Source organism: Anticarsia gemmatalis, chromosome 26, assembly GCF_050436995.1.
Source record: "Anticarsia gemmatalis isolate Benzon Research Colony breed Stoneville strain chromosome 26, ilAntGemm2 primary, whole genome shotgun sequence".
Classification (NCBI taxonomy): Eukaryota; Metazoa; Arthropoda; class Insecta; order Lepidoptera; family Erebidae; genus Anticarsia; species Anticarsia gemmatalis.
This window is the reverse complement of record NC_134770.1, coordinates 7212033-7229673: the sequence shown is the minus strand read 5'-3', so window position 1 is coordinate 7229673 and position 17641 is coordinate 7212033. Positions and strand designations below refer to the sequence as shown.

Genomic DNA, 17641 nt, shown 5'->3' with positions numbered 1-17641 from the left:
AAAATAAATTGCTTTCGTCCATGGTGCAATGGTTAAAGTGTTGCAATTCCGTGGATTCGATTCCTGTACGAAACAAATTATATTTTTGTTCCGCTCTAATTTTTTAGAACTATGATTGAGCTAGGATATGATTGAAAAAAGAACTTCTATAGAGACTAGATTAATAATTAAAGGTAACCATTCATTTAGGTTTTAAAAATACCTTCTGAAACCAAGTGATTTATGAATTGAACAAACTTACGCTAAGACTTTACGAATTCGTCTGTTTAAGCGGCTGATGATATAAAGTTACTTAAGGAAAAGTACAGAATAAATTCAAATTAGCCCGAAACGATGTATAAACTTCTAATATTCATTTATTTATTTAGTTTTACAAGTTTCCCTTCATTCAATCTCGTTCAAGCGTTATTATTGAATTTGTTGTTGTACAACACTAACGCCATCTATTATCACTGAACGAAACGAAACAATTCAAGTGGTTTGGTTTATGACGTCCGTTTGACGTCGACAGTACTTTTTTTACGAAAATAACTCCGTGAAATCATTTCAACGCGAATAAGGAAACAAAGAACGCAGCGGGAGGTATGCCTCTGTATAAAAATACTTATTTTTACTCCTCTCCCGTGAAGTTTCTTGTACCAAAATGTACCCGACTCGCTTAAATGTATTGCTGTTATAGGTTTCTTTGAATTGTTCAAAGCCTTCTAGTGTGATGTAAATTAGAATTATATTCATAGATAATGCCTTTATTTATAAAAATACTTCATTTTCTAAATATTTACACAATTGCATATTATTTTAATCTACCTATCTTTATCTATAGATTGAACTTGCGCCGTGAGCTCGGCGCGCGTCATTCGTGCCATAAACAAGGTAGAAGTTGATTGCAGTGTGTAAACATTGCCATATTTTTAAATTGCTTTCCTAAAGATGGGAGTTTTAATTATTATAATCTATCAGTATTCAATATTTAAATATTAATACAAAACTAGAGACTAACAACGACTAAATAGACTACTAGTAAACTGTATGAAATTAACATCTGAATTATTTTTATAATTGTTCCTAAGCAGTTAATATTTGCGCTTGGAAAAATTAAATAAATACAGTTATATTTATAAGTTACACACATCTTTTAGTTACGAAGTATTTGTGTTGATTTTCCTATACTTATATGATGAACTTATTACTCTCTACACTTTATCTACAATTTCCCCCGTTTTATTAACTCCATTGCAACACGTTACAACAACGATTCTACGTGGTATCAAGCTTACGATCGCAACTTTAGTTTGCACCACGGTTTGAGTGAAGAAAGTACATAATTTTGTTTATTATTTTAATTTTGACGAAGGACAAATTAAAAATGGCGAAAACGAAATAAAGCCCATGGCAATACCGATCTCTAAAAACTTTCCAGATACTTTTGTCTATGGAATTCCTCTAGGGCTGTACGTGAAGATCACAATTAATAATCGATTCTCTTAGATTTGTATCGAGTTCATTAAATCTTTCAAATAATTTTATGCACTTAGCAGTCTTCTAAATTAAATATGAATTGAGGTTATTGTAAATAACAAATATATAGTTCTTCTATAAACGCACATTTATTGATATAGTTGCGGGGAATTTGATACTCGAGAACTGGCATACCGATTGTATGACTGATTCCGATTCACGTGATTACGTCACTCGGGCCAAGCGAAGCGAGCGGAGGGAGATGTACGAGATTCGTACTGTGTTAAATTTAATACGTCATCTCTTATTCTAAAGTGATATCAGTATATTTATTTGCGGTTCCGCTTAGAAATTTATTATAAAACAGTAAGTAAATAATTCTTGCGTGTTCACATGCGTGGCTGTATGTTACTGACGCGTTGTTTGGTTCCCTGTGCAGTGCCTATACAAATGCATAATATAACCTATCTGCGCTTTGCATAAATCTATGAGGCCGCAGCCTTGTAATTGATGCAGATGCAGCCGATGTGGAAATAAGGCGATAATGCGATTATAAAAAGTAGTTAAAACGTCATCGTTGTGAAGCCATCGAGTCCGGGTGTTTTGCCGCGCTGTGTGCTGTGTTTATTGACGCGTTGGTTGCAATATTGCAGGCATAATGCCGGCGGCGCGGGGCGTTAAACGTGCAGCGTCTAAATCGTCCGCCCCCACGGCGTCGACGGGGCCCAAAAACAAGAAAAAACGTGGAGGTGAGTTCCTGTAAAGGCATTTTGCAATTGTTTTCTTTACATTTTTGCCTATGTCAATGACCTGTCAAACGCGATGGCGGGAAACGAGAGGCGCGAACTCTCGCCATAGAAGTTTTCTTTTTATGTTTACAACATAACTGTACTCGAATTAAGATTTCGGTTGCTGTGTTTAGGTAGTTGAGATCATGTTTACGCTTAAATGTCGCGTTGGTTATGTAAGCGTTGGGCGCGAATGGAATATTTTTGAGGTTAGTCTCCTATAAGGTGACGCTCGGTATATTTACAAATGTACTTTTCACACAAATTAGTGATATCCACGAATAAGTGTGACTAATTTACGTTCATAATGCGTCGAATAACGTTTATAAGAATGTGTTTATCTATGTAATTTGGTATAAAATTAGCTAACGAGGATAAAAGGGGCTATTATTGTGTCATTACCAATAGCTACCATAGAGATAAGCGTGAAGGAAACGCCATAGTTTGTAAGCTATCTTCATTGTTGTATTATACAATGATTTTTATTACTCCTTGTTTTCTAGTGCACTGTAATTGTACCACAAGACAATATTTACAACTCACTCAGTCATAATAATCTTTGTTTGGAGACATAACTGTAAAAATCTTCATACAAGTTTAAACTGGCCATGTGTTACATATTAGATACTAAGTATTATGCTCAAAATCTTAACATTAAAAACCCCATACATAAAACAAGAGGTGTAGAAACACACAAACACATGTATACTGCAAGTCATAAATAGCCATTGTTTCCAAAATTAACAAAGATGCTATCTCGGAGCAAAAATCTCATGACAACTAAACAGTTACAATTAATACTCACACATCATCAATGGGCTATCCACATCAAGAATAATTTATATACTAAGTTATAGTCAACTTTCAAGTTAAGAACAAAACAATATTTACAATATTTGTATACTTTTTTTGCCATCAAAATAAGGAAATTGTACCTGGCAACACTAAGCAATGACCTTGACCCTTGATTCATAGCAACCAAGTATAATTACATGGCAATAAAATTGTTACTATGCCGTTTATTTCTTTTACTTGAAATGCTGGATGTTATGATTCCCGATGAAATATTAGGGAATATTGTATATTGATGTGTTTGGCAATATCCATTATATCTTTGAAAGATGGTATGTCATATTTAGCTTACTGGTGTATCCGTAGTTTGCACTCTTATAAGTGTAGTATATTACCCAATAATCTGTGCAAAAATGTATGTAATTTTTATTATTTAATCCACAAAGATATCTGAAATTCTTAAACAAACAGCACAGAGAAACATAGTAAAACTAAAATAATATTTTGACAAACAGGCATGTTTGCCTATTTGATCATTTTCTCATGCTGTAAGTAGTGAATGCAATCCCGATCTCGCGGGATCCCGATCTCGCGAGATCCCGTGTATTTTTTCGGGATCAATCCCGAAGCATAATATGGCGAGATCCTGTTCGGGATTGTCGGAGAGGGTTTTTTCAGCAGCTGGGTACATTGCAATAGATTTAAGATGCCGATTAGAAGCTCGTACTATTGATACACTTTGTATTTTAAGAGGCTACTATCAAAATGCCATGTGATTACTTTTTATTTTGATCTCCTGGAGCTACACCTACTATTTTGATTATGTTCATGTTATTACACCTGTTAATTATGTTACGTTGTTAGTAATATTGAAAAATAAAGGCTTTTATTTTCTTTCAAATAATAATTTATTGCATTCACCACACTATCACACACATATTACGTTAAACAAGCCGTTCGAATTGTATTATTTTTACTAACTAGACGGGATCCCGAAAATCTCGGGATCCCGCGGGATTTATATTTCTGATCGCGAGGGATCTCGAGTTGACGATCTCGAGTCGGGATTGCATTCCCTAGCTGTAAGTTAGAACATGCACATCTTTTAGTGGGCAAAATAAAGTCCTACATCTTAGTAGAAAGCCTTGTGTCCAATATTTAGAATAACATTCACCTTACTTTTCACCTTTACTTATGTTATACTTGTAAATAAATCTTACACTCGAGGTTAATCTTGAATTCCCAGACTCACAACTAAGTAGAAACACAAAATAAGCGTTTTAATTACTAAAATATTCTCCATTCATTATAATATTTGACATTAAACCACTTAAAGTGTAGTCATGTCTACACAAACTACTCAAAAGTTTGCAAACAGATTATGTCATGCAATATATTATTTAAGTCACTTGATAAGAATGACCTTATCGTAAGTTGTGGCCAATTTACACATATTTTAGTTTGTGTGTGTATTTCCTGCAAGTGCATTGAGAACGAGACTAGTTTGATGTAATTTATTTTTAATATTACACTATTTTCTTAAAAAATGTCAAGCTTAACTGGAGATTTGTCCGAGCAATGACAGAGAGAGTTTGAAGATACTGGGCAAGATCTTAGGCCAAAAATCATAGGGCAGCATATTATAAAAAACAGTGTTTCAGGTTTGCAATGTACTCGCTACTTAATATTTATCCTATAAATATAATATTAAAACAAATAATCAATACATTAGCAATATTTGAGATCATGACTTTTTTATCTTCTAAGTTTTAGCTCCTAACCATAATGTAAAAACTTACTTAAGAGGCAAAATATATACTACCAACTTTTCCTTATTATATTTTTTAAAGCAAATAAACAAACAATTATCTACTATCTCTTGTATATACAGAGCCACAATAAACTTAAAAAATAAAGACAATTTCACAATAACATCACAGACACAACATATTAAAATAACAATGAACAATTCATAAATACACCTACAGATTTAGCTAATATATTATGCAATCGTCTGTATGTAGTCTCCACCATATATGAAATGTCAAACTTTAACTAGATATAACTGCTATTGAACCATATCTATACAATCTTTGAATGAGTCATGTGATGGGTAAACAATATTTTATATTTATTTATCTTTAGAGTAGGTGCAAGGTCGTTGTTAAGTTTCTAGGTTTGATTTCTGTTTAAAATAATTAAGTTTAAACACAATTTGGGCAAGAGTCTCCTCCAGAACAAATAATGGAGTCCTATGCAAAAAATTCTTTCTTGTTTAATAGATTGAAGATTCTTAGAAAAAAAAGTGGTTTGTTAATTTCTTAAAATTTTTCTTTTTATACTGTCGTAGACAACTTTGTGGCTTACAAACAAGTTTTGAATACTGTACAAGTTAGACAGAAAATTAATTAAAATATAATCAAAATTGGCCCATTATTATTACGACTACAAAAATATGCAGAAAATATCCAAATAATCAGAATAAATAAATGGCAAAAGAATGATAATACCAAATTACACAATTTGTGTAATTATGATGTAAGAGATCATTTGAAGTTTTTTTATAGGTATCTATAACAGAAAATACAGCATCATCATTACTCCAAACTAGATCACCACTGAATCAAAATTTTAAAATTTATGTTAAAGAATACAAGTCATATTTTATAAAAGTATTCAGGTTTTTCAAATTACATTTACAAATCAAATTAATTTACATTATATACATACAATTTACAATCACAAAATTATTCATGATCAGCCTAGCTTCCAACTATGTTGGAGTCAGCTTTCAGTCGTACCGGATGCAGGTGATGATGCATTTTACATGGAGAGATTGCCTATCAGATCTCCAGTTCAACCAAAAGAATACTTATTTATTACAGAAGGCGGAAGACATAATATAATACAAATCTTGAGTGAATGCTAAGTCCTCAACTCGTATTGTTCAACATAAAGGACTCATAGACCCTTCCCTCAACCCATGAAGAGTCCCTTGCCCAGCAGTAAGAGAGTAAAGTTTACTTATTAATACTATATTGTTTCCCTCCAGCGATCCAGTTGGAGATCCCGACGGCCCCGAAGCGCAGAGGTCGCGTGCTCACTTGTGGACAAGGCGATGTGGGCCAGCTCGGTCTTGGAGAAGATGTTATTGAGACTTCAAAGTAAGTGTACTTTTAGCACAAGGTAACCCTAACCTTTTCTGTACTTATGTCCCCTTTTCGAGAAAGAAAAAAAGTCAAAGACCACATATAGGTATATTAATTTTATATTTTTTGGTGAAGATTGTTGTGAATATCTTTAGTGTCTACTAAGAGGTATTGTGGCTTCCGTTTGGAATATTGCATTAGAAATAAAGTTTAGAGTAGTGTTTGTATTTTGATCTTAGTGTAGGAATTGATAAGTAAATGACTTGGAGAAATATTAATGTACTTTCGCTGCAGTAATGTCTTAGATTTATTATTTATGTTTGTTGATTCAAAATTCAAAACATAGGTAATTTTGTTACGTTGTTTAAATTCTAAGTGTGTAATGTTATTACGTGTTTGTTTCAGGTTCAAGTTTGTGACAGCACTGGGTGACAAAATAGTAGATGTGTATGCAGGCGGCATGCACACTATTGCACTAGACAGTAGTGGGAAGGTTTGTATTGCTTTATATTTCATATCATAGCTCATAAGCTTATGTGTTGAGAAATTTATTAGTTTAATGTGCTGGAGAGTGGTGGGATAGTAATAAGTAAAATGTTTGTGTGTATGTCAGGTGTGGACGTTCGGCTGTAACGACGAGGGTGCTCTGGGCCGCGCCACCGCTGATGACAGCGAGGAGGGCGCGGCGCGGGCCGTGGCGCTGCCTGCTCCAGCTGTAGCCGTCAGCGCCGGGGACTCGCACTCCGCCGCGCTGCTCAACAACGGAGATGTATACGCCTGGGGGGCCTTCCGGGTATGGAGCATATAACTCCTATACTTAATCACTTTACATACGTTTTTAATCATATTTAAGCTTAAAAAGTATCTCCATACTACAAAAAATATGTAAATGATCAGTAACTTTTGCAATAAGAGATTGTTGAACCATATCAAAAACCATCAAACAACTTAATTCACTTTAAGTAAAGTAATGAATGAAAAATAAATAAAATTGATTTTAGTAAAAAAGGTCTTAAAAACAATTTCACCTATCTAAATCATATACCACATTCTTACGAATATAAAACAACAATATAAATGCGTATATTAAAACAATATATTTTTCAATATTTATAATCACTCCAGAATTCCCTAAAATCAATATAATTTATTTCACTAGTTATAATTTTCATATTATAAATGTTTATATTTGTTTCGTACAGGACTCTCACGGCAGCATGGGCCTCATAGTCCGCGGTCGTGAAGGCAAGTCAAGCAAGTCTCCCGTCAAAATAGACATCGGAGAGCCCGGCGCCGCGCTCGCGTCCGGCGGAGACCATCTTGTTATATTATCTGTAAGTTACAAACACAAGAACACCGAAAAACTGAAAAAGATACACATTTTCTTATTATCTATTCTGCACCCAAAAGCAAGTTAACGATAAGTGCTTTATAAATTCGGTATATTCCCAGTAGTCCCCTCTAACACTGTCCCCGGGGTGACTGGGAATAAAAATAGGAAAAAAATTCCCAGTTGTCACCCTGGGTGTCAGCGTAGAAAGGACTACTGGGAATATACCATAAATTCAATGTCTAATTTAGGGATATCAGTACCTTTTCGTGACAAAAGCATTGTCAACGCTATAAAAAAAATCTGTTGCGTCTGGTATTGTTTAATTGCGACTAGCATGACTAAAAGTTGATTTATTAGTAAAAGTAATTCATATAATATGCTTACTTTGTCATTCGACCAATTAGAAATGAACATATTTTTTTGAAGTTAAAGCCGTTTGCTTTATGTCTGAGTTAATTAACGTATGTTGTTATTGCAGACGTCAGGCGCGGTGTACACAATGGGTTGCGGCGAGCAGGGCCAGCTCGGCAGACTGTCGCAGCGGTCCGCCTCCAGGGACGCCCGCCAGGGACTAAGTAAGTACACACTATTTCATTTACTCCTATAGCAAATTATCAAATATTATGCAAATATTTGACTAAGTTACCTAGTACGAAACAATACACATGCCCATTACTAAAAAAAAACAAAATTAAATTTGGTTCTTAAGTCGATATTTTCCAACCTAATAAAGAAATATATTATTAAGTAAAAGTTAAATACCAATCACAAAAAAAGGGAATAGTCATTTATTGACATGTTACGAGTACCTATCTCATTATTTCTCATATATTTGTTAATAAAAATATTAGGATGACTCTCAGTTCTTGCTTTTATTGTAAAAACTCACATATTAATATATGGTTATTTGTCCAGGTGCCCTGCTAGTTCCATCCAAGGTGACCCTGAAGGCAGGCGCGTCCCGCATCTGGGCGGGGTACCACGCCACCTTCGTGCTGGACGCCAACAACGAAAAGATGTTCGCCTGGGGACTCAATAATTATGGACAACTTGGTATGTACACACAATACTCTAAAAATAAAGAAATCTAGATCAATTATATCACATCATATGACTGTTTGCATAAAGTATTTCATTTTTTGTTTTATTTGGGAAAACAAACAGTAACATATTGTTTTTTTACAAATTAATATAACTATAAGTCTTATAAATATGCTACCAACTATATTCTCCACATATAAAAAACATCCACATATTTCAATGAACTATGATTTTATCATTGAGCTGACTATTGTCAGATTCAGCTAAGGAGGCTGGTTACAATTCGACCGCAAGGTCACTAGAATAGTTTCTTGACTCACGAAGGTGTCGACACGTTTCTAAATTCTAGGCTACTGTTAAGAAATATTAAAATAACTATGCACTGTGAGCCTTTCTGCAGTGGCAATTAAATGCATCAAGTCGAGAGTTATATGCCTATATTTAAGTTTTCGGTCAATGTATAATTGCGCATAATATAATTTTATCATTGTTTCGCTCAGGTATAACAGGTGAAAAGCGCAAGACAGCGCTGTACGCTCCGTCGGAGTGCGACGCGTTCAGTTCCCGCGGCACCAACTGGCAGCGCGTGGCGCCCGGACAACACCACTCGCTGGCTCTGGATGCTAACGGACTCGTCTATGCCATCGGCCGGTGCGAGTATGGCAGGTAAATAGCACACCATACTAAAACCCTGAAAATAAAGGTTTTATGAGACCTACATTTAAAAGAGTGGTGTTAAAACTTTGGTCTAGTTTGTTAGAAGTGAAAAGTAATTATCTGGATGACAGATTTTTAAATAGTTGTCACTACTTATCTTCACCTTCTTGTAATACCTAATCTAGGTACTTGTCAGTACTTATAAGAGCTTATAGTTGAAGTCAATGTCCCGTGTTATACAGTCTAAATAAAATTACAGCAGGTAATTTTGCCTTATAATTTCTGTATTTGACCTTAAATTACTACATTCAATAACAAATACCTATTTATAGAAGCAACAAGTGGTCGCAAACTTTAAAAACCTTACATTTTCCTTCTATAATATTTTTTGTTTTTGTCAGATTGGGTCTGGGCGATCGTCCAGGCGACGCGGAGGTGTTGGAGCCTATCCCGGCGTTGCAGAACAAAAAGTGTATCAGCATAGCAGCCGGCACTAGCAACTCCTTTGCTGTCACACACACCGGTAAGTCACAGTATTATTGCTATATTTTGCTAATAAAAGTACTAAAAACAAGCTATATTTGATCTTGAATTAAAGTTCATTTTTAAACTGAGTAAAGTAGAAAATTAAGTATTAATCAATATTAGTCTTGTAGATACATAATTGTAATGCCCGTTGCATCTCGTCTAAAACACGATTCAACATTTATGATAACTATATTTTAATTGTTTCCCAGCTGTTTCGATCGAATTCACTCACATTCACTTGATGGTAAACTTAAGACCCGTATTTGGTTTTGCTATACAATTTTATTAGTCGACATTGTCCTTCAGCGATACTTATGTTCCGTATGTTCCCCAGGCGAGGTGGTGTCGTGGGGCATGGGGTCGGAGGGCACGCTGGGCACGGGCCACAGCCGCGACTGCGCCGCGCCCACCGCCGCCGTCACGCCCGCGCTGGCGCCGCGCGTGCCCGTGCACGTGTCCGCCGGCGGACAGCACACCGTGCTGCTTGTGGTATGTACTGAAAATATTTTATTTTATTTAATCCCATTCAAATCTGTGGGATGGATCTCTCGCTCATCTTTGGTCTATACCATCCCATTTTTACAGCTGGTTATAATTGTATTTAGATAAGAATTCAGGTGTTTCTCACCCTAAATGTGCGCCACTAAACTTTTGTGTGCCTGAATACAACAACAAACCTATGCGCTGAAGACCATAAATAAGAACAAGTGGTGTAGATAAGAAATGCTGTGCAAACAGTGATCCACACTCCTTCCTCGCATAATTCGAAATAAGTAACATGCAGCACAAAACATTAATTCCAGAAAATAAACTTCAGGTATTATAATCTTACTTGTACAGGAGGACCCAAACCCTCAAAAAGAGGACTCGCCGCCGCCAGAAAGCGAGACATCAGAACAAAAGACGGAGCAAGACTCGCAGGACTCCCAAGAATCGCAGGAGGAAGACGAGCCTAAAAGTAAAAAACAGAAGTCTGAGCAAGAAGGAGAGATCTCCAGCACGAGCAGTGCACAGATCAGTGAACAGGGAGAGGAGAATAAACCACAGGTATGTTAAAAATATGAAAAATCTTTATATTCTGGTCTATTTTTGTTTATAGGGCTGTATTCTTGGTGATAGAGTTTACAATAAAGTTCTTTTTCACTTTGCCGAAGTGAATTTTACTATTGTCAAAGAATCCAGATTGAATGCTCTTCTTTAGCGTTAAATAGCATCCTAGTTGTATGAAATTTTAATAAATAGCCCCCTATAAAGAACATATTTAAAAGCAACAATCTGCGCAATTCGATTGTTGCAATCGTTTTATAAACTTTCAAGTATAAGGGTTCTTTACTCAAGACTAAAATGTTTACTCATTCTGACTGTTGCACAATAGGTTAAGTTATTATTGAAAGATGCTGCTTTCTAAACTTGCATTATTTATTTTTCTTTTGCTTTTTCTAAGAATGCTATCAAGAAATCCATCTTATTATGGGAACTATTTGTATTTATTTAGCTTTGGTACCTTGCCATCAGAACTATAATCGTTAATGCTTGCCACAGGTTAAATACTGACTTCCAGAAGTCATTTAATAACCTACAAATGCAATAAAATTAAACATATTGCTATTACTATAGGGCAATAAGAAAAAGCGCGGCGCAACATCGACGACAAAGTCGAGTAACGCCAAGACGACCGCCAGAAAAAAGGCACGACGGACCTAGGTTCTACATGATTATATCACACAATCTATATACCGATAATTATATACAGTCTAACTATTATATTAATTACTTATTTATCACTCTTAAATACTAACTGCTGCAACTTTTAAGTACTTTTTCAGTCAATTTCTTTGTAAAAGTTTGACTGACTAACCCCCGGTTTCTGAGCTACATTTAGCGGTAGTTTATCTATTCAATAGCGTCAAAATTCATTAAAAAAAAACGCTATTGAATAGATAAACTACTGTTAAATGTACTCAGAAACCGGGGGTTGGTAATATACAGTATCCTATTGAATAATCATTCTGCATACATTTAGTTATTTAGCAGCAGTGTTAAAAAGAATAGATAATATTTTAAAAGTAATTAATCAGTCCTAACTAGTTCTTACAAAAGTCGAAATGATATTGAATTATTATTAACACTTTTGTGGTTATAGGACATTGACCTTAACTATAAAAACATCTTGCAATACCTTTAAAATACCTTTATTTTTAAAGGTTTTATTGATTTAAAAAAACGATTCAATATTGAAAGAAAATATATAAAGAACGTGAGTCTGTTTGGCTGGTTATAATTATCGGTATATAAACAAAGTTGCACTTGTAGAAATATTTTATTATTATATTACAATTTTATTTAACACAGCTTCTCTGTAGATATGCAAAGATAATTTTAATAGTCTAAAAACTGGTTGGAAATTTATTTAATTTTATTTATTTATCATTTTTAGTTTTCATATTTTACTTTAATTCAGAAAAAATTAATTTTAATAACAGTATTTCAGAGTTATTTAGATATTATAGATATTGTTTAAATACTTTAATGTAAATAAATAAATGCATGTATAATGTTCATTTGAAGACTACTTCATCAGTATTGAAAATTAATATATTTCAGTACTACTGTAAATATTTCTTTATAATAATTATTTCGACAAGTGCAACATACATGAACATCAGTAATTAGAGGTTGGGGCTAAAACGTAGATAGAATGTCGTATGATAATAACAAAAATATATTATTAAATGTTATATTACGAACAATTACTTTTAATAATAATTGTTAATAAAATATTGTTACTAAAGCAATTAACTGAAGTTATTTTAATTGAGGAAAATTTCGCTTGAGCAATGCAATATAAATTTATCAGTTTATTCCCTAGCTAATAGTAGGCTACGATGGCTATTAATTTGTCGACATTTTGGCCAAATTACATCGGCACTAGTATCTGCATATATCGGTATTTTTCATTTCATGAAACCCATTTGAATAGTATCATAAGATTATTTCAACAACTACCTATTTGCTTTATACATACACAACTATTTATTGCTTCATTTACATTCATACATTTATTAAACTAATCCTTGTTTCAAAGATTTTTGTTATTATCTTACGATAAAGAGGTGGCTTGGATGGCTTTTTAGTTATTTATATTTATTTATTTTTGTTTGTGTCGTCTTATTTGTTGTTTTTAGTTATTTTTTTATTAGTTGTAAGCCTGGAATGTGTATAGGTAATGGTACAATTTGATCATTATGATATTATTATTAAATATAAATACCAAAGGGGAAAAGACAGATTCTTCCATGAAAAAGATAATAAAAAAGGAATGAATCACCAATATGTATGTACATGCATAACATAACTTATGAACAACTAAACTAAATTGCATAATTCTTTATTTATTATGTTTGTAACTGTTGATACAAGGTTTGTATGGTGTTGATAGGATCAATATACCCATAGAAATTGAAACAATGGGATAAAATTGTACTATACCTGGACGAAGACCAGATATTCTAATTTAGAAAATTAATTGCCGTCTTTTTCCCTTGGTATTTAAATGTTGGTAGGTAAACATTACACTAGAAATATTATATTAACTAATTAAGTATGGTCTATGTGTGGAAGGTAAAGTTTACATCAGCAATATATTAACTAATTAAGTAAGGTTAATGAACGAGGAGAAAAACATTTGTTTTGTAGGATACTATTTTCATAGATCTTGAGATAAGATACTGTCTGTATTGTGATTATAATAAGTATATTTATATTTCAGAAGGTGAATGGTGACGAAAAGAAGGAGACGCCAATGGAAGTTGATGAAACTGGTAAGAATGACACTCTATGATTTTATGATTGCGTCTGTGGCGCAGTGGTTAAGTTCGATTCCCACTTGGAACAATTATTTGGTTGTACCTTATATCCGTTGTTTGTATGTTTGTAAAAAGACCCCGCGACACAAGAGCAATTCTTATTGCGGCAGTTGCTTTTATTTTTGTTTTTTTCCTGAATATGATTGTAATTCTCCACGATTAGTTTGTTTGGTGACTAAATTAGTGTGCATTATTGATTTCTTTAATTACTCACTGCACTACGAATATGTCTTCATAATTCTTAGTTCGCGTGTCTTATACATCAAGTATGTTCGTACAGAATATATTATATACTATTACAACGTATACGTTATACGCACCGCACTGTTTAACTATGACCTAACGCAACAATCTTCTCCATAGACAATTCCCAAGAGACAACAGAAAACCAGAAAGAGGACACAGAAGCAAAACCAGAAGAACAAACACCAGAAGCAGAGCAGACAGAAGCTGACCAGACACAGATCGAAGACAGCAAGCCTGAAACAACGGACACCTCCAGCCAGGAGACCACTGACAGCGACACCAAGTCACAAGAAGAACAGCCTGAGACCAAGGACGTAGAGATGCAAGAGGCAAGAACAGAGGTCAACGGTACCCCTGAGAGTAAAATTGAAGCCGTTGAAACAAAACCCATGGAAGTGCTTAGTGGTAACCCGTTAACGACCACTGCGTGATAGTGCATTGTGATTTGACTGTATGTTTTCGTTTGTACGTTGGTGGTTACGCTTGGCAGTTGAAAGGTATGTTCCTTAAGTTGTTGGTAGTTTATTTGTTTTAGTGCTACATGTTGTTTTTTAAGGAGATTTGAAATTGTAAATGTTTTAAGTGCTAATGGTTTGTGATTGTTTTCAAATTCTTAATTAATTCATTTAACTGGAGATTGACTTTTTCTTTTTATATTTGCAGATGTATTTGTATCCTTTTGATTGTTTTAATAAATATTGTATAAGATGTCAGTTTTGGCCTTTTTAAAGCTAGCAAAAAAAACTTCTTTAAAAAACATGCGTAATATTAAAATTAATTAGTTTCCAACAAGTCAGTAATGTTGGATGTTATGTAAATCTTTACTTTTAGTACAATTTTTTATTTTGAGTTTATTCATTGATGGTGAATGTAGTATTAAAAGCTTGCCTTAAGGTGATTGTGCCTTTAACAACATGAGAAAATGGTGGAAAATGAACGAAAATATATTTTTTTGTTAATTTCGGCACAGGATATGAACATTTTAACATTTGTTTTGTTATATTTTATTATTGGAAGTACACAATTGCCAAAAATGTAATCCAATGGTCTGGAGTTCGATTACCGAGTTGAGTATGATTTTCTGTCTGCATTTTGTCAGTTTGATGTCTGAAAATGTGTCCAGGTAATTCACAATTTACATAGAATTTTAATAAATGTATGTAAACTAGATGTTACATAAATCGGTGTTTTTCAATAACTACTACTCTGTCGACCCATCTTTTTCTGAACCTTGCAAACTGTCGCTTAACCCCAACGTAGTGATTGACTGAAACATGTATACAGTACATTTTGACACTAAGAGTTAACATCAAAAGGTACCAAATTAATATCTTTCGCTTGATTATGGAAAACGGTTATTTTTACGCATACATACGTTAACTTTAAAAAAAATATTTATCATCTATCATTTGGTCAGAACTTAAGTCATAATTTATGTTTTTTTTATTGTTGATAAACAAAAATATAACTTATTCATTGATTAAACATAAGCTAAAATGTGTTCCTGAAATGTATACTTAATCAGAATAAATACATTTTCACACTTTCTAGAAAAGACTTGCTCAAATTGATACATCCAACTTAGAAAAAAGTTACTACCAATATTTTCATAAATACATTTTCTTGAGAAAGCATACAATTTCATTTCACTTTCACATTTGGCGTTTAAAATAACCGTTTAATTTATTCGAGTATTGATGTACTGATTGTTTTTGTATTGTTGTATTATACAATGTATATTTACAATAATTAAAATTATATTCGAAGTTGACAATTTGGTAGGTACTGTTCAATATAATGGTAAAGTTATTACGACACGAATTATTAGTTTTTAAAGCTTTATTTCTTTAAAATGGTATATGAAATACCGAAGTATTTTCTTGAAATGGCAAATTAGTTTATATGACAATAGAGAACTATTGTGTGTATGAAAATAAAAACAAGCTGCTTCGCTGAAGGCGAAATTTAAAGCCAAGCGATATAGGTAAGGAACGGAAAGACATTGTCGTTATTACGTCTCATTTTTACCCGACTGCGCGACGACAAAAGGGGTAATACGTAGTCAAATGGTCTAAAAAATTTGTCTAACTCTCGTATACAAATTTACTTAAGAAATAAAGCGAAATATCTATCTTCTTAGAGGATTTAGATAATGTTTTTTGTCATTAACTTTACCATTGGATAATTCAAAGTTTTCACATTTCTCCAATAGATGGCAGTGTTAGCATAGTCCACAGTTCACGTGTTGTACAATTTAATGTTTAAATGTGTAGAGCGTAAACGAAAATATGGTTTGTTGAATTTTATATAAATATTTAAATGTAACTTGATAATAAATAATTAATATATTTGCTGACGATATTATAAGCAGAAGTGAGAAATTACTATTTCAACAGTGTTATTTGCTGTTTTGTAGCTTATAAAGCGTATCTATTTTTTCGTAAGTTTCAATTTTCTTTTCGGTAGAAATAAAGTTATTTTTGGTCTTAATTTCATTTCGATTTAAGTTCTACATTGATTTTTGGTGCCAAAAATATGGCATCAAAAACAGCTTAATAATTTATTAGTAATTTCTCAGTTCTTTACCTCCGGTCGTCACTAAACAAAGCTTTTTAAATGATGTCAAACCGTCTTTTCGTATCGCACTCTGCAATTCACATAGTGTAGTTTATTCAACTTCGAATATTACAACGGTCCAGCGAATATGCGCGTTGATATTTTGTTATACGTTTTATCATAATATGCTGACATTTTGTTCGCATAAATAACCAATTTCCATTAAAATTTCATCAAAATTGTTAGATTTTAAACATCACAAAGCGACATCTAGGTTGTGATTGCACAAACTTCATGACATTATATAATTTTTTATTATTATTTATTTCCAAAAATTAGTGGATTATTATAAAGATATTGTTGTAAGCATAATATTAGTGGTAACGTGTTTTGACTGACATATCTACCGACTGATAGGTAAAGTAAGGAATATAGCCCGAATTTATGAATGGGCGATGCCGAGAAAGTATAAATTACTTTCAAATTCGTTTAATTGAAAGATAATAACTCTTTTCAACTGTCTACTATGAGGTACTGGAACCTACAGTCTTGAGAGAGTAGGCCCTTGCCCAAATTGTAAGACACATATATATAATTTATACGAACAAAATACAGTGTTATAAATATAATACGCGCGCATTCGCGACCAAACAATTTGTAAAATAGTATCTTTTTGCGAATCATCGCCTTATTGATAGTATGAGGTTGCTAGAGTAAAAAATATGATATAAATAAATAATGATAAGCGAATTGTTGTATGTGCGTGTCCTTCGACTGGTACAAAATAACAATAACGGGAGATAGTTAAGTATTTCTTAGTAAAAACATTGAAATCAGTTAAGTAAACGTTATGTTGAAAGTTTTTTTTAATTATTTTATAGTAACGTTTTTCGTGCATGATTCTAAAAAGTACAAAATGTACTAGTTCTTCACACGACGCTATATTTCTTAATTGTTAAAATAAAGATGAACTATAATGTATTGTGTTTTCCTAATAAAATAGTAGTGTAATATGTGTTTTATTTATTTATTTTCGTCATAAAAGTTGAACAACACCCACCATGTGCATAATAAAAGCAAAAGCAAATAAAAATATGAACCTACCATCATTTTGCAACCTTATCTCAATTTAACTAAGCTTGACTTTACGGATTATAGATAAATGTTAGTTAACCTATCCGGTAGTTATCGTGACAGCAAACATATGAAAGCTTAAAATTCTCCTTG

At 33.2% G+C, this 17641-nt stretch overlaps 1 protein-coding gene across 3 annotated transcripts; it reads left to right on the top strand.

Annotated features, from left to right (window-relative positions):
* The first annotated feature begins 1670 nt into the window (after positions 1 to 1670).
* Rcc1 (Regulator of chromosome condensation 1) lies at positions 1671 to 17425 on the top strand. Of its 3 annotated transcripts, none has more exons than XR_012960133.1 (15): positions 1671 to 1824; positions 2112 to 2207; positions 6091 to 6202; positions 6593 to 6680; positions 6801 to 6980; positions 7390 to 7521; positions 7999 to 8095; positions 8436 to 8573; positions 9062 to 9227; positions 9620 to 9741; positions 10081 to 10235; positions 10587 to 10793; positions 11364 to 11450; positions 13516 to 13567; positions 13976 to 14063. XR_012960133.1 is itself a non-coding variant. In XM_076131405.1 (15 exons), exons 2-15 carry the CDS (start codon positions 2117 to 2119, stop codon positions 14287 to 14289), a joined length of 1926 nt encoding a protein of 641 aa, XP_075987520.1. In that variant the 5' UTR covers positions 1671 to 1824; positions 2112 to 2116; the 3' UTR covers positions 14290 to 17425. The 3 variants fall into 3 exon arrangements, 2 of the variants coding, with proteins under 2 accessions (XP_075987520.1, XP_075987521.1); XM_076131405.1 differs by having other exon boundaries at positions 11364 to 11435; positions 13976 to 17425; XM_076131406.1 differs by lacking the exon at positions 11364 to 11450 and having other exon boundaries at positions 13976 to 17425.
* Positions 17426 to 17641: the final 216 nt, after the last annotated feature.